This window comes from Trachurus japonicus, chromosome 17 (assembly GCF_045865225.1).
Source record: "Trachurus japonicus isolate A0001 chromosome 17, Traja_1.0".
NCBI lineage: Eukaryota > Metazoa > Chordata > Actinopteri > Carangiformes > Carangidae > Trachurus > Trachurus japonicus.
This window is the reverse complement of record NC_140923.1, coordinates 29,465,712-29,483,538: the sequence shown is the minus strand read 5'-3', so window position 1 is coordinate 29,483,538 and position 17,827 is coordinate 29,465,712. Positions and strand designations below refer to the sequence as shown.

The following is a 17,827-nucleotide window of genomic DNA, read 5'->3' as shown; positions in this document are numbered from 1 at the left end:
CATAGTTCTCTTCTATGTTTGATATTTCAAGAGACTTTTGGTTAAGTAACCATGGATAGCTCCTAGGCAGGATTGTTCTGCTGTGTTGTCGCCGCCGTCAACCGCCCCACACAACACACCCAAAGGAGAGGATATGATGAAAGAAAGATGATTTCCAGGGAAAGCACTTTTTTTCGTATTTGAACAGCAACAGTCTATTACTTTAAGAGGTGATAAATACTATAAAGCTGCCAGTCAGCAAGGTCTATCATAGCAAAACTTAATCTAGGGGTGCATAGGAATAAAAAAATCACAACTAGAATTTGCCCTCCCAGGTGATACCAATATGTGAAATTTTGGGTCTTGGCCCAAGGACTAATAGTGTAGTTGAACAGGAATATGGACAGCCAATCAAATCCCAAACAATCCATGAACCAATCAATGGTCGCTAATAAACGAAAATGAAGTCATGAGTGTTAATTGTCTCCAGTTTCCAAGAAACAGCAGTTAGGTAATAATTATAGAAATCTATAATAAAAACAATCAGTCTCAAAGTCAAGATACATTTAAATCTACAAACGTCATGAACTCAGCGTCATGGTAACAGAAAAAGTCATTGTCTGGTAGGATTAGTAGCTGATGGTTTTTGTGCTGCTCTACATCAGCAGGAAATGCACATCACATATAAAACTGATTCACATTATTTTATTGGATTCAATGAAAACACAAAGAAAAAGAAATCACATGTAATTCATTCTATTCAGTGTCTCTACAACATGATGTTTGTTTCCAGTTGTGTTTCTTGTGTGTGTGTTTACCTGTGAGCAGCTCACAACTGGTTTAATCCATGAATGTGAAAACGTGAGTGAGAGACAGAGACAGACATGTAGAGACTGAACTGTCTGTTCAACAGTGAGAAGGTTTCTGTGACAGGAGGAGACTCTGATGCACTCAACACAGACTCAACCAGGAACCAGACCTGGACCAGGAGAGTCTAAACCCAGGATAGAGAGGTTGAGTGAAGGTGGTGTTGAAGGTGTAGAGGTGGATCAGTGAGTCAGAGGAGACTCTGTAGAAGGACAGAGAGCCAGCAGGACAGTCCACATACACTGCTACTCTGTTAGAGACAGAGGAGGAGGAGGAGGAGGAGGAGGAGGAGGAGGTGATGTCTGTCGGTCTGTCATTGTGACAGACTCTGTAACCACCATCATCAGAGCAGATCAGACACCAGGACTGATCGTTCCCTCCAAACATACAGTCTCCACTGCGTCCTTTCCTGCTGATTCCTCTGTAACTCACTGATATAAAAACGTTTCCTCTCCACTCGACCTCCCAGTAGCAGCGACCAGTCAGACCAGTTGAACACAGCAGCTGAGACCAGTCAAATCTGTCTGGATGATCAGGATATGACTGACGCTCCTCCACACGTGTTGCCTTCCTGTTGTTGTCAGACAGTTTGATCCATCTGTTCACTGTGTTTGTGTCGATTGTGAGTGGACAGGAATCTGATGGAGAGAACAAGACACAGCTGCAGTTATTGATCATGTGATCAGTTATTGACAGTTTGATGAAGACTCATGAGGTCAGTGATGTGACAGTATGAAGATGGTTGAATGTGCTGCTCAAAGTAAAAACAGACTTACACTTCCTCAGACCTGGTGTCAAGAATCGGACTCCAGCAGGCTGCACCCTGAAAGGAGGAGGGGGGTCAGAGCAGCACCTTCTCTGTCAGCATGCACACATGGACATTACATGGCTCTCACACACACACTGTTTTATCACTGTGTTCACATGGAGGCTGGTATGTATGGATGAACACTGAGCACAGAGAAGAAGGAGCTGGAGTCTTTATCTAGTGATGATACAGAGCAGGAGGAGACCAGGAGGAAACACTTCATCATGTCTTTTCTCCATGTCATGTCACTGCAGTATGAGACACACACTTTCACTCTCTGACTCTCAAGCTGCACAAACACACGTCACAGCAAAGAAGATGAAGACACAACAGATGGAGCTGACCAGCCCAGATATCCCACAATGCACCAGGAAAGGTAGAGAAGAAGATACGTTTGTTAGAGCTCAGTGAAACACACAGTGGGTCTCATTCATGAAACGTGAGCAGCGGCAATTTACGTGGATTTCCGCTAAACGTAGAAATGCACAGAAATATTGCTTCTATTATATATTGCTTCACTGTTGGAAATTACAATTTTAATTCGCATTACTCTCTCTCATGTTAAAATACTTCGATGCCTTTGAAACACGTCATTTAAACATGACAAAGAATTAGAAATATTTGGAGAGAGAGACGTTTGGGATCGGACACACAGGAACAGTCAAGGCTCCATCTAATGATGATAATAATGTGATATAAAACCGGAAAAACTTTTCTTCCATCAATGTGCAGCTGATATGCGATGCAGAGTGTGTGACGCTACACGTTGCTACAGTGGGTACTAGTTTCATTTGGACGGTTTCACGCGAGATTCACGCGTGAGTCACGGGAGGCTCACGCGGATTTTTTGTGGAGGAGTAATTGTGTTTTCACCAGAAGCTGCAATGTGCCCAAACAACCGCCAGGTGGCATCTGTGAGCAGCAGATCGCCTCCATAAGACAGCAGCACGGAGCAGTGAACACGAATGGGGAATGCAATATAATAATAATACAGTATAGTTTTTCAATGAGAAAAATGTAAAAATGCTACACGTCTCACTCTCTTTTATCGATCCTCTTGTCAGCTCCAAACACACCCATCTGCACCGCGATTATGGACCACAGCGTGGTTTTCCACACAGCAGTTAATTAACTCAGTGGGTGATGCTGCCGGTGTGTTTTTAAAATGAGCCAACTACTGTACAGTAGTGTTCATTCCCCACCTTGTTTGACTGAGAGTGTAGCTGGACGATTTCTCATGAATGAACGGGCAATAGCCTATGTCACTTTCGGGCTGGGCGATAAAACAGGATATCCTGAAATAACTTTCCCTCGATAGAACTAGGCTACAAGATGTGTGGATATAGGTTTCATTCATCCATGTTTTGACAGACAACACAAACAACCAGTGGCGGGGACAGACTGGCCATAGGGCAATATGGGCTAATGCCACAGCAGCCGCGACCGAAGATGCAGCCGTGCTGATGTGACCGCAAAAAAAAAAAGTCAGTCGGGGTCAGCTGGTTTACAGCCGGCCGACTCTGAAACACTCGATAGCCTACACAATAACATTAGTAACGCAAGAAAGGTATAGTTCACTTAGTAGAGCAGCTCTCACTGTAAGCAAAGATTTTATTTCAGTCTGGGATGCCAACGTGCAGTTTTAGTGAACAATGCATTTTCTCTTATCATCATTATTATGATCACTGATAGGCTATAGCCTATATGTGCGGCTATATAGCTATACCGTACGTGTGTGTTTGTGTAATGCAGGGGTGCTTTAAAAAAACACAGTTGTCTGGACAGCAGGCATTTTTCTCACAACCGACCTCAAAAGCGAGGGCAGGTCCGCCGAAGCATCATTCCGGGTGTTGTCTTTGTTGTTACTTTGCCGCTCCACAGAGCACATGGCTACTTAATTATGCACGTGCTGACCATATATGGTTGTGCTGAGTCATTCTGGGGTGGAATATGAGGTGTGTTCATGTCCGCACCATTCTTGGGTCCGGTGTGATTATCAATGGAATATTGCGGAGAGTTGTGCGTATGCACAGCTTGATCAGTGTTTCCCACAGAAAAAATAAATAAATAAATGTGTCCACGTCTCACGTGTGTTTACGTGCGGTGCGCCCGCACGCGAGAGAGGCGGCAGGTTGAGAGGCTGACTGGCGGAGATGAGAGCTGGTGAAACGCTAGCATGGTTATTTAAAACACCATCTCTGATCTCTGCCTGCACATAGACAGACACAGGTTCACATACAGACAGGGGCGCACGGCAAATGCAGCTGCAGCGCTATTAAACTAGAGCAACAGCAACTCTCGTATTTAAATTGTGTTTTATATTGATTTCATATATTTCACTGATTGCAATTAGGCTATAGAATGCTAGTGTGTGTTTTATTGAAAGCGAGGCTAGGTGAAAATCGCTACAGTGGGGTTTATATGCAGCGGTCTGTAGGACCAGTTTAATAGACACATCAGCGACACATTAGCACCTTCATTTATCTCTGACCAATAGGTGTGCTTGTGGATACTTCAGCCCTGCCCCCCACAGAACTTCACACAGCTGTTCAGTCATCTTAGAAAAAACGGTTCTTACAGTAGCTACCTCTCCTCACACTTTTCATAAGCCGGAGGACAAAACTGTAGGCTTCATTGTTTCGTTTCATTTCGTTAAGTGAAAAGGCAAGGCAAGGCAAGGCAATTTTATTTGTATAGCCCGTTTTTACAAACAGTTTGTCTCAAAGGGCTTTACATGGCATCGTAGCAACATCCTCTGTCCTTAGACCCTCACATCCACTGAGGAAAAACTCCATGGAAAACCCTTTTAACAGGGAAAAATCGGAGAAACCTCAGGGTGAGCAACAGAGGAGGGATCCCTCACCCAGGACGGACAGACGTGCAATAGATGTTGTTACAGACAAGAAAACAGTTTACAGTTTATGTCACAGAATGTGCGAAATATGGGAATATGAAACTCATCTCTGAATTATGGAACTAAAAATAAAATAGGCCTATCTTTAAAAAAAAAAGATCCTATGATATTTAGCCTAATTGCATTATTTTTATTCAAATGTGACTGAGACCTTTATCTACCTAAACAGAGGGTAACATGAATAAATATCCTGTTTTGTATTTTTCTGGAAACTGTTACATTATGTAACGTGACCGCGGCACCCCCCAAACCCCCCCCCCCCCCCTCCCCTCTCCCTCCCATATTATGATAAATATAACTGTAGATGAAAACAATAATTGAAGAAAAAAATAAGCTATTGTCGGCCCGAGGTATAAATGCCCAGAAATCGAGTGTTTCATTTGTGTAAGTTGTAAGCTTCAGAAACCATCACACATGGAAAAGTCACGGACTGAGAGACCTGTAGTTTTAATGTAAACAAAGTCATTTACGTAAGAAAAACACAAACGTCTGTGTGAGACCATCTGGGTGGTTCTAGTGTTAACATTAGCCTAATGAAGAATGAAGAAAACACGTTACAAATGAACTATGACCGAATTGACAGCAGAAACAGTGTGCACTTATCTCAAGGAAATTTTAAATCGAATGCAACTGTAACTTGGATCTTGGATAAGAGGTGAAACGTCTTCCTAGACAAATAACCAAGTCCAGTTGCATTCGATTTAAATTTCCTTGAGATAACTATGACCGGGAGTCCGGGACAAACGAGAATATTCACAGGCTTAGTGCACGTGCACACGCCGGCCGGAGTCAATTCGCAACAATGTAGCTTTCCCTCGATTAAAGTAGTTCTGTCATCTCCCACTTTGTACCGGATTAGAGACAGCACCCGACAGATATGCTAAATGTTTGGATGCAACAAAGTCACTGTTAACAAAATCAGCATCTAGTCTGTCCCTTCAAGAGCAGCTGCTGACAGATGTGCATTATTGCTCCGCTCGTGAGTCCAGCAGCATCGGGTCCAGGCTGCTGGCACGGACGTAGCGGTCGTGGGCTATGAGTGGATTGTTACATTCACCAGAACTTGCAGAACTCAAACTACTCAAACTTGGAGCCACCCAGCCAGGCTACAGGAGAGATCAAAAATATGCAGGGGACCCCCAAAAGGCTGAGAACCACTGATCCTGTTGAACGTAGGCTACCGTAACCACTGTGAAACAATAAAACAACATTGATCTGATTGACCGGCGTAGCGGTCCCTCTCTCCATCCACTCTCTAGCTCTCTCGACCACAGCTGCAAATGAAGTACCTATGGCCTATGAACAGCGCCACTCTCCATTGCAGCTACGTTGTGGTCAAACGTGGAATTATCCCAAAATCTTTTGAGCTGCATCTCAGTACGATGCTTCCACCTAGTGGCTACAGTGTGACCTACAATTTCACGCAACGCGTGAATCACGCGTTACGTGAAATGTCCAAATGAAACTAGTACCCACTGTACAAGCTCGGTGGACACACACTTCATCCTGCACAATAACACAGTTGGCAGCAGTTTGGATGGAGCTGTGAGAGACGGCTGCTGCATCTGTAAGAATAGAACCTGCCTATATAACTTCATGCATGCTCCTCGACAGCTGAGGCTGTGAAGAGCCTCTTCCTCTCATGGCTGCTGGAGCTCTGTACTTATGTGTTTTTATTTTTTATTCTTTTTTTTATTTCATGTTGTGGGTTTACTAAGATAGGATACTTAATTCACTACATCTGTTTCTTCCCTCCAGCCTTTGACCTGTCCCAGTCACACCACTACTAACAGAAGAGAATTAAATATTTTTTCTGGACTCCACTTCACCCAAAATGACTTTGATCCGTGATCTCTCTTTTTTTTTTCTCTCTCCCTCTTTCCTCGTTTGCGTCATGGCTGCAGGTGAGCAGGATGCACCTAACTCCTTATATGGTGGTCAGGATCTCCTTATATGGCTATTCATGAGTGGAGATCTATGCTAATTGCTGATCACCGGGGGCATGCTGTTAATTTACGATGGGTTGGCATTCATGATCCTACACACGGGCTTACGATCAAATCTGAGTTTCCCGCACGGTTTATGAATCCGGAGTAGAGTTTTAGTAGCATGAGCTGTTATGTGCATAACACAGATTTACGAGCGTTTCATGAATGAGACCCAGTGAATTTAATGAGAAACACTGAGTGTGAAGACAACTTGTGTTTGTTTGAAGAAAACTCCCCAGGAAGCTGAAGAATGAGGCTGTGAGCAGGTTTCCACAGGAGCCACAGCAGCAGTGAGTGGATGAAGGAGCTCTAATAGAAACATCTGATCACAGTGACAGGACGGATCAGGATCTCATCATCAATGACTCTGTTCTTCTCTGCTCTTCACACAGATCAGCTGCAACACACTGACTCACTGTGATCAGTCACACCATGTGGAACAAAGCAGCCGTCCTCAGGACCAGTCCTGAGCTCCATCAAACCTGTCCACACATTTTGACTGGACTTGAAGTCAGAGTCCAGAGGAAGCAGAGAAACTGTAGAGCAGAGAGAACCAGGCTCAGCTTAGAGCACATGGACTCAGACAGGAAGACAAGCTCCAGCTGCTGGAGACTTTCATTAAGGAGACACTTTGTGGCTTCATCTGATCTGGAGTCAGTCTGAAAACAGCTGTTTGATCACACACACACATTCAGCCACAAACACTGATTATTACACTGTTCACTACACTCACTTTCTTCTGATTGACAGCTCCAGGCCTCTGGACAGTGAGGACATCTGGATGTCACACTGTGATTTACTGTCTCCTCAACACAACAACACATCTCATCAGGACAAGACCAGGATCTCAGAGAGACTGAGCTGATTATTGATCATCAATATCTGACCAGACAGAGACCGGATGGTGCCGCCTGATTTCTGTCTCATATTTCCTCCTTGGTTGGAGACGCTGGGAGACGAATGTCTCTGAGCAGTGGACATGCTTTGATTCTTGTTGCTGTGTTGTTATTAGTGTGTCCACACTCAACAGGTGTCTACAGTCTCTGGGACTGTTCAGGTCAAACACTCAGAAATAAAGTCGGATCCAAACATCTGGAAAGACTCAGAGCACAGCTGCCAACAGCTGCTTTCATCACTGACATCTCTTCTCCTGAATATGACACAGTGAGTCATGATGAGACACTGAAGTCATCATGAGGAGAAACTCCTGATCCCAGTAGTTCATCACTGTGACTGATGAAAGCTGCACAGCTCATGTTTGAAACACTCTGAGATTTTGGCTTCAGTATAAACTGTGTTGGGACGAGTCAGACTGAGACAGAGGACGTCAGTGAAGTGGGCGGAGCTTCACTGTGGCCTACACCAGTGGTTTTCAAAGTGGGGGCCGCCAGGGGGCGCTAGGGGGGCCTCAGAAAATGGGAGGAAAGATAAGAAAAAAATGCAAAAAAAAAATTTGAATCAGATTTTTTTTTTTAATCATTGTTATAAAATATAATTTCTAATAATATATTTCAAAATGTTATTTGCCATGCTCATCTTTCTGATTGCCTGCCAGTCAAAATATCATTCATTACCTCATCTGTGTAGACCAGCGGTTTGGCCTGTTACCAAGCTGCTCTGCCCATGGCTCTGCTCCTCAGCCTGTAGCAAGCTAGCACCAAATGGACAAAACTCTCTCAGAGGAAACTTTCTTAGCTCACGCTGATCTAGCTGATCCATAAACGGTCAGAGATATTTTGGATATTACCACTGCACTGCTCCACCGTTTATTTTAGTAAAGAAATCATCACAACAAGGAAAAAGTGTTTGTTTCTGTGGCGGGGAGAAGGCACTCTGTGATCGGATAGTAATGACTTTCCAGGATGCTCCAGAGTTCGGCTGTCTGAGGTGAGTGATAACATGCAAAAACACAAAGTTTAAACTGTTTATACCGGTTTATACTGTGCAGTTTATGGGTTCAGTAGTGTGTCATAAGGATTCGAGTCATGTACCATAGATATTTGATTGTTTTTTGGGTGTTTGTTGTGGTTGAAAAAATTGCCCCCATACTTTAGCGTTGTGGCTATCGCTAGCGCCGTCTATCCATGGTGTAACTCCGGTTTGCCTGCATCAATTTTTGTCGCGTTTTTTGCTCCCCCCAACACCGGGTGACCATCAGGACAGCGATTTAGGGGTCAAAAATGAACGGAGTTCTCCTTTAAAGCAGAAGTAAGCGGAATGTTTGTGTTAATATAAGTCTTAAATAGTTATATCTTCTGACAGCAATCACTTATATAGCGTGTTTGGTCTGAAACACGGGTCTGTCAGTCACTCTGCTCTGCTGTAAGCCGAGGAGAAAACTTTCCTTGTATCCTACAACCTTTATCCAATGAGGAGAGAGAACGGCATAAAGGGGAAGTCCTCTCTGTGTGTACAGCCAAGGGATGCGCGTGAATGTGGTGACGTAGGGACGAGGGCGGGGACTGCTAACTCCATCGGCTGACAGAAAGTTAGCCAAAACGACCAGATCGCTTACTTCTGCTTTAATACCAGGTGTGAATGGGGCCATAGAAAATGTTCCAGCTCCTCCTCCTCTATCACACAGTGTGTGTGGCTGCAGCAGCCTCTCCATACCTGAGAGAGTCCAGTCTCCAGTCTGGATCCTCCAGTCCAGCAGACAGCAGCTTCACTCCTGAGGCTCCTGGATGATTGTAGCTCAGGTCCAGCTCTCTCAGATGGGAGGGGTTGGAGCTCAGAGCTGAGGCCAGAGAAGCACAGCCTTCCTCTGTGATCAGACATCCTGACAGACTGAACACACACAACAACACTCAGGAATCTTCTGTCAACACCTGCTGCTGTGTTCAAGTGGCATCAGATAAACAACTGGATGGATCCTCACCTGAGAGTCTCCAGTCTACAGTGTGGACTCTCCAGTCCACCAGACAGCAGCTTCACTCCTGAGTCCTTCAGGTTGTTGCTACTCAGGTCCAGGTGTCTCAGACTAGAGGACTGGGAGCTGAGGACCGAGGACAGAGCTTCACAGCTTCTCTTAGAGAGGTCACAGCTGCTCAGTCTGAAGAGATGATCATGAGGAATTAAAGAAGAAAGGAATTTATTTTCTGTCCTGTTGAAAAGACAGAAGGGTTTTTATATAATGATGAATAAATCCAACTATCTCTACACTTACAGAGCTTTGTTGGAGGCTTTGACCACTGGCAGCAGCCTCAGAAGAGCCTCCTCTGAAGCAGAGTATTTCTTCAGGTCAAACTCGTCCAGATCTTCTCCTGATGACAGTAAGATGAAGACCAGAGCCGACCATTGAGCAGGAGACAGTTTATCTGCGGAGAGACGTCCTGATGTCAGGGACTGTTGGATCTCCTCCACTAGAGAACGATCATTCAGTTCATTCAGACAGTGGAACAGGTTGATGCTTTTCTCTGCAGAGGGAGTCTCTACAATCTTCTTCTTGATGTACTGAACTGTTTTCTGATTGGACCGTGAGTCACTTCCTGTCTGTGTCATCAGACCTTGTAGGAGAGTCTGATTGGTCTCCAGTGAAAGACCCAGGAGGAAGCGGAGCAACAAGTCCAGGTGTCCATTTGGACTCTGTAAGGCCTTGTTGACAGCACTCTGGTAGAAAGAATTTGGTTCAGGTTTTTTTCGAAACACTTGAGACCACCAAGATGTTTGTTGTTGTGACATCAGGTTGAGTCCAGAGTTGATGAAGGTCAGATGGACATGAAGAGCAGCCAGAAACTCCTGAACACTCAGATGGACGAAGCAGAACACCTTGTCCTGGTACAGGTCTCTCTCCTCTTTAAAGATCTGTGTGAACACTCCTGAGTACACTGAGGCTGCTCTGATATTGATGCCACACTCTCTCAGGTCTGATTTATAGAAGATCAGGTTTCCTTTCTGCAGCTGCTCAAAAGCCAGTTTTCCCAGAGACTCAATCATCTTCCTGCTCTCTGGACTCCAGTGTGGATCTGTCTCAGCTCCTCCATCATACTTGACCTTCTTCAGTTTTAATTGAACCACCAGGAAGTGGAGGTACATCTGAGTCAGGGTCTTGGGCAGCTCTCCTCCCTCTCTGGTCTTCAACAGCTCCTCCAGAACTGTAGCAGAGATCCAGCAGAAGACTGGGATGTGGCACATGATGTGGAGGCTTCGTGATGTCTTGATGTGGGAGATGATCTCTCTGGCCTGCTGCTCATCTCTGAACCTCTTCCTGAAGTACTCCTCCTTCTGTGGGTCAGTGAACCCTCTGACCTCTGTCACCATGTCAACACACTGAGGAGGGATCTGATTGGCTGCTGCAGGTCGAGTGGTTATCCAGAGGCGAGCAGTGGGAAGCAGCTTCCCCCTGATGAGGTTGGTCAGCAGCATGTTGACTGAGGTGGACTCTGTCACATCAGTCAGGATCTCAGTGTTGTGGAAGTCCAGAGGAAGTCGACACTCGTCCAGACCGTCAAAGATGAAGACGACCTGGAACTGATCAAACCTGCAGATTCCTGCTTCTTTGGTTTCAGAGAAGAAGTGATGAACAAGTTCCACCAAGCTGAACTTTTTCTCTTTCAGCACATTCAGCTGTCTGAAGGTGAAGGGAAACGTGAAGTGTATGTCCTGGTTGGTTTTGTCTTCAGCCCAGTCCAGAGTGAACTTCTGTGTTAAGACTGTTTTCCCAATGCCAGCCACTCCCTTTGTCATCACTGTTCTGATTGGTCGGTCTCTTCCAGGTGGGGCTTTAAAGATGTCTTCTTGTCTGATGGTTGTTTCTGGTCTGTCTGGTTTCCTGGACGCTGTTTCAATCTGTCTGACCTCATGTTCATCATTGACCCCTCCAGCCCCTCCCTCTGTGATGTAGAGCTCTGTGTAGATCTGGTTCAGAAGGGTTGGGTTTCCTGCTTTAGAGATCCCCTCAAACACACACTGGAACTTCTCCTTCAGGACAGATTTGAGTTTACGTCGACAAACTGCTGCAGGTGTTCCTGAATGCAGCTGGAACAGAAACTCTGTGAGTGACAGCATCAAACTAAAACCATGGAGCCAAACATCAGATCCATGTTGGACAGACTGACAATCCACTGGTGTCAAAGTGCAACATGGAGATGATGGTGAACACAACAGATGAAACAGCAGCTGTTGGACATGTCCTCACCATTAATATGGAGTCCAGGTGTGTTTGATGCTGCTTGGCAGACTGACCACTGGGAACCTCTGAGCTCTCCTGGTCCACTCTGTGGAGGAATCAGTGTCAAGTCAACATCAGGACAGAGAGATAATACAAGATGGACTTTATATGTCCCCTGAGGACGTTCACAACAGACAGAGACACTTTGGTTTCAGACCTGGTCCAACAACACGTCGTACAAACTGGTTCTTTTCTACAACAACCTGAGTCTGACTGTCAGTTACAGCTTACATCTGATCAGCTGATCCACATCCTCCTTTAAAGAAAACGAACAAGTCTTTTGAGTGGTCGCTCTGTAAAGACAGACAGCTGGGTTCAGGAGAGTCTGGTCTCTGCTGCTGGATCCTGAAACAAAATTTGCAAATTTATTTCAATCTTTTAATAAACACAAGAACTGACTTTTAACTATTTTAAGTAGATGGTTCTGACACATTTCCACTGTGAGCATCTCTGAATATTAAAGGACAAGTGTTGTTTTCTACAACCTGGACCTTATTTCTGGCATAAAATAGGGTTGTTTACTCACCAATATAACTTTGGTGTCATTCGGAGTCCTTCGGATGATATTCAGATCCATTCGAGAGCCGCGTATATCCATATAGTGGGAGTGATCAGGGCACCAAAATGGAGCCTCTAAATAACACATTATCTGCTGTGGAACTCGTTCATTTCGCCAATATTTGTTATGATTTGCTAGTGCTATTCCCCTTTGAGTTTGGAGTTTCCCTTTTGTCGTCATCCGGGGTCTGTAGGTTGTAGTGTTGGGCGATTTTGACATTCTCAGATCGTCCTAATCGCCCTCCCTGGAGATCGCCGATAGACCTATCTATCGCCGGGGTCCGGGGGGGGGGGGGGCGGGGGGCGGCGTATGAGTATCGCTTTTACCGTGCCCTGCGCGCTTCTCTCTGTGTGTGTGTGTGTGAGGGCTAATAACGGAGAAAGAGCACTATGATCAATGAACGGAACGCTATTGCGTTGACGTAAGCCGAAAAATCTATTCATGGCGGACGTAATTTATTTGTGGCATATCAGTGAACACGTCGTCGGGCTGTGACATACAGGGCTGGCGTCGGCAGCCTAGCATAGACTGTAAAAAGAAGCCTAGTCACAGCCACAACACCAGCTAAACGTGTTTCCTCAAATTTGAGGCGGAGTGGCCACCCTGTTTACCACAGAGATGTTGTGTGCGGTCATATGACTACCTGGCTCCGTCTGATTGGACGTCGCCAGTGGGTGCATTTGATTGGTGAAACACTGTCATTTGACAGAGTATAGTTGGAAGCAGCAAGCCAAGCGGCTTCATTAAAACAAAACAAACAGATTGTGCATTAGATCAATAAAAAAGTAGCGAGTATGTGTGTGTGTAAAATCGGCAAGAAAACAAAACATCGCCGATCGTCCTTCCAATCGCCGATAGACGATTGGATCGCCAATCGGCACAACCCTAGTAGGTTGACCTACTATTCTCTATGTTTTCCATATTCTGTGTTATAAACTGTTTTCTCGTCTGTATACGTCTACTGCACGTCTGTCCGTCCTGGGTGAGGGATTGGAAATTGGAGAAACCTCAGGGTGAGCAACAGAGGAGGGCTCTGTTGCTCACCCTGAGGTTTCTCCATTTTTTCCCTGTTAAAGGGTTTTCTATGGAGTTTTTCCTCAGTGGATGTGAGGGTTTATGGGCAGAGGATGTTGTTGTGATGCCATGTAAAGCCCTTTGAGACAAACTGTTTGTAAAAATTGGCTATACAAATTAAATTGCCTACTCTGCTTTGTGTATATCACTTTTATAACTATAATACCCCTGGCTGAATAATACTGTTCTGTATATAATTGTTAATGAAGCAATTCAACTCTGCGAAAGTTGGCTTGTTTACCTGGAATTTGCTACTGCTAGTTTTGTGCAACATGGCTGAATATTTGTCAGATTTCTACAGATCCCTGATGACGATAACAGAACGAGTTTCACAGCAGATAATGTGTAATTTAGAAGCTGCATTTCCTGTGCCCCAATCACTCCCACAATATGGATATAAGCAACTCTCGAATGGATCTAAACATCGTCCAAAGGACTCCTAATGACACCAAAGTTACATGGATGAGTAAACAACCGGATTTTATGCCAGAAATAAGGTCCAGGTTGTAAATAACGGCACTTGTCCTTTAACATGTGGATGTTCAGGCAGGGACTCTTTACTGCAGCTGGACAATGTGTCTGAGTTATAAATCTGATTTTATGGAGAATCATTGAAATTTGACTCCACAGGAACTGGAAGAACGTTCAACAGAAACTCAAAAGCTTAGACATGTAGTTTTGTCTTACATCTGATCAGCTGATCCACATCCTCCTTTAAAGTTAATGAGCCTTCCTTTTGACCAGTTGCTCTTTAAAGACAGACAGCTGGGTTCAGGAGAGTCTGGTCTCTGCTGCTGGATCCTGAAACAACAACACAACTGATAAATTTACAGGTTGGAGAAAAACTGATGAAAAATATCTTCAATCTTTTAATAAACACGACAACTGAAGAAGAAAAGTCTTTCTGACTGTTTTAATTCTGACCTTTGACCTGTGGTCTGGCTCTGACGTCCCCCACACAGAGTGGTTTTAGAGGGAGGGGCTCCCTCCTCTCTGTCCTCACACTGATCCATGCTGCTGAACTCACATCCACATCAGCTCACACACACTTTGTAGCTTCACCTGCAGAGGAAACACACATCATTCATGTGCACAGCAGCTCACATGTCCATCATGTCTCCAGCTGCTCCTCCACTGATTGGCTCTTCTTCTCTGCTTCATATCAGTGTCAGCTGAATGCAGTCACACAGCAGTGAGGAAGAGGAAGCTGCCATCAGCTGCTGTACTTCTACTATCAGTCCACTAGATGGCGTCATGAAGCTGCAGCCCAGCAACATGATCCATGGACCACTGTTTCCATCCACTGACACACACAAGGACTGAGATCTACTGAGTCATACCTGTCAAGTTTTGGATTTGAAAATAAGGGAAATTTTCCAGCACCCGCCGCGAACAGTGCTGCCACCCCAACCAAGCTCCAGTATCCCTTACATTTTAAGACAAGAAAGCTAAAATCACTGGCTTTATGCACAGATGCACTACTTCCTGATCTTCAGCCAGCTCCTTTGTTTCCTGTCTGCCATTATTGGACAAACTGATTAATCCAGGTGTGCCTGACCCCAATAGTCACAACAACAATAATGTTTTTTTTCCTTTTTCTCTCTAACACATAAATGAGGCATTCTGGTGTACTCTGAGGAGAAACAGAGGGAAAAGACAACATTGCTTCAGTTTTTTTTTTTTTTAAAAAGCAGATTCAGTACTGACTGAGGTTCCTATCATTGTAACTGCAAGAATGGCTTAAGTGTATGAAAGTGAACTCAGAACTGGTTTAGTGTGGAGCTGTGGCTGGTGGGCAAAAACAAAACTAATTTTTTAAAATCTTTTGGCCTGGACCGGCCTTTCAAGGCCCCCTTTCCTCTGCTTCACCATGGAGCTCTTTCAGGCCACACTGTCTTCTTCCACAACTTCTGCCCTATTCTCATCTGTATTTTGATAGCTGGAGCTACTGTCAGATATCTATATGACAGAAGGCCCACACATGCTTTAGCTTTATACTGCTGAATAACTGGAGCAGATATGTCCTGAGATCTTCAGCCTTCTATGATTATAGAATGACCCTGTCTTTTACAGCAGGTAGGCTACAGACACAGACACAGACACACACACCTGTTACTCTGCTGTCCCTCTCTGTTGCTCTCTGGACTGGGCTGCCTAGCTGTTCTTTTGGGTTAAGTGAGCATGGACGACACAACTCGACCGGTGTGGACGCGCTGGTTCGAGACGAGTCTTTTTTTTTTTTTTTTTTTCTCAACAACCGCGGGTCGACCCGTTACAGGCTTGATGGGCAGGACCTCAGTCAGTGCCGTGGTGATGTAGGCTTTGGGCTGTGTGCTCGCACATAGTGACGACGAGCACGCTCATCGTCGCTAACCAAGGTAGGATTAATACAGAGTTGGCCACTCCGAGGTAAAAAAAACAAAACCCAAATTAAATAGCAGCGTCCAGTCCGGGGTGCCGCCGGGACTGGCCCAGGGTATTATTATTTTTTAATAACGCGGGTTAAAATACGGGAGATTTACGGGAAAATACTAATACGGGAGGACGGCGGGAAAGAGGGGTAAAATACGGGACTTTCCCGGCCAAAACGGGATACTTGACAGGTATGCACTGAGTTGATGTGACACAGTCTCTGTGTGGACAGCGTCCCTGTAGAAAACCACTGGATCAAACAAGCTACAGCTGATTGTTACACACACAACAACTGGGCCTCAACTCAGCTGCAGTACAAGCAGGAAGTAGCACAACAAGGAAATACTCCAGAAAACTGATGATAGGCTGTAACAGTATTGATCAATAGACAGTAGTAGCTGTTGAAGCAGGAGCCTCTGTGGTGTTCACTATCTCTCTGAACATCATGTAGAGCCTTAGAAACCCTGTGAGCCCCTCAGCCCGCCACACTGAGTCCACATCAGTCCTGTAGTGTAAATCTAATGACAGACCACTCACCACAGACAGAGTCCCAGCTGTTCTCCAGCGGCTGTCAGACAGCAGGAGAGCAGCGGCTCATCTCCACCTCCTCCACAGGCTGATTCAGGTAAAGCTGCCTCCAGCTGCACACAAAGAACCACTCTGTGTTCAACTACTGACCATCCACTGACTCTGCTTCTGCTCTTATTCCAGCTCTTCTACCCACAACATCCACACAACATGGCGGACACGGTTCTGTCGGTCCAGACTTTACAGCTACAGCTCTGACTCAGCTACAGTAACATTATAACAACACAACAACAAGTTGAAGGGCTGAGAACTGAGGTAACGACAGGTGTTAAGGAGGAAAACATTCATACTGTTCACCTTACCTTCACACGAGGAAATAAACTGCGACACAACCGCTGGGTCAAAGTGAAAGTAAACTTTAAACAGGAAGTGGGGGAGGAGAGGGACATGATCTGGGTGGAGAGACTGGTGTTTTTACTGCTGTTTATTTCTACCACTGAACCATAAAGGTTTAATATATATATGAAATGCCGCTTGTCAGAAGAACATGTTTGTATTTCCTAGGGTTGCACATCTCTCTGTGATAAACGATTCAATATGCATCTAGATACACAGGTTACAATTCGATTCAAAAACTATATCCTTTTATTACAGACCGATTTGATACCAATCGATTCCATACAGTGTAAGAACGATACGATTAGATTCTACAGTTAATAATTGTTGTAGATATTTTATAAAATAAGAAGCCAATTCTATGAAAGTGACAGTATAGTTTATTTTCAAATATGTAAAAGACCACATATCCCCAAGCATTATGGCTTTATGGCACTACCAAAAAAAAAAAAAAATACACAACAACAAAATCACATGTCAATGTATTTATTTTTAGACATGGACCAAAATAAGTCTGGCTGAATCGTTGGATGGGAACTCCAGAGGTAAAAGTAGCACAGAATAGTAACAACAAAGTGCAATACTTCAGCCTGAGCATAGTTTTGAAAACTAGAGGTAGGTAACAAAGGTGCAACATTTCAATGTAAACAAGTTACACACCTATAAACAAAATGTGGAAACAATGCACACAGTGACAAGTGCTTTGTGTAAAAGATTAGAGAAAATAAATACATATGTAAAATAAATCAAACTACTGTGTGTGAGGTACCGTTTCCCAGGTCAAAAAGCAGCAAAGTAGTTCACTTACACTATGCCTGTGCATTTCCATCATCACTGTCCTCTGTTTTTTTGGTAGCGTACCTATGTTCCCCGGGTCCTGTGTAACTAACCCTAACCCTAACCCTCTTTTTGAAAAAGGGTCCTATGTTCCCCGTTTTTCCCAAAAAGTTCCCCGATCGCAATACATACTGGGGAACATAGGACCCTATTTTGAAAAAAAGGTCCTATGTTCTCCGCTGTTGCCGGTTGATGGACTCTCTCTACTTATCTGGACTCTATCCATCTATCTGCCTGTCTAGCCTCTACCTGGTCTTTTTACTTAACTTAACCAACTCCTTTCTTCATTGTCTAA

The 17,827-nt window shown here is 44.6% G+C and overlaps 1 protein-coding gene across 1 annotated transcript; it reads right to left on the bottom strand.

Moving 5' to 3' along the window:
- Positions 1 to 930: 930 nt before the first annotated feature.
- On the bottom strand, positions 931 to 16,721 carry LOC146970997 (protein NLRC3-like). The gene is made up of 10 exons (XM_085804452.1): positions 16,662 to 16,721; positions 14,284 to 14,421; positions 14,047 to 14,160; positions 11,958 to 12,071; positions 11,697 to 11,772; positions 9,723 to 11,533; positions 9,435 to 9,608; positions 9,170 to 9,343; positions 1,623 to 1,669; positions 931 to 1,484 (listed from the first exon to the last, which is right to left on the bottom strand). The coding sequence occupies exons 2-10, from the start codon at positions 14,370 to 14,372 to the stop codon at positions 931 to 933; spliced, it is 3,153 nt and encodes a 1,050-aa protein (XP_085660578.1). The 5' UTR covers positions 14,373 to 14,421; positions 16,662 to 16,721.
- Positions 16,722 to 17,827: the final 1,106 nt, after the last annotated feature.

Bases quoted from the DNA above. Each gene is read 5' to 3' on its own strand.
- LOC146970997 (XM_085804452.1), bottom strand. From the start codon at position 14,372: ATGGATCAGTGTGAGGACAGAGAGGAGGGAGCCCCTCCCTCTAAAACC. The intron at 9,344-9,434 runs GTGAGGATCCAT...GTGTGTGTTCAG, and splicing joins TGTAGACTGGAGACTCTCAG to TCTGTCAGGATGTCTGATCA. The intron at 1,670-9,169 runs GTATGGAGAGGC...TCCTCCTTTCAG, and splicing joins TGGAGACTGGACTCTCTCAG to GGTGCAGCCTGCTGGAGTCC.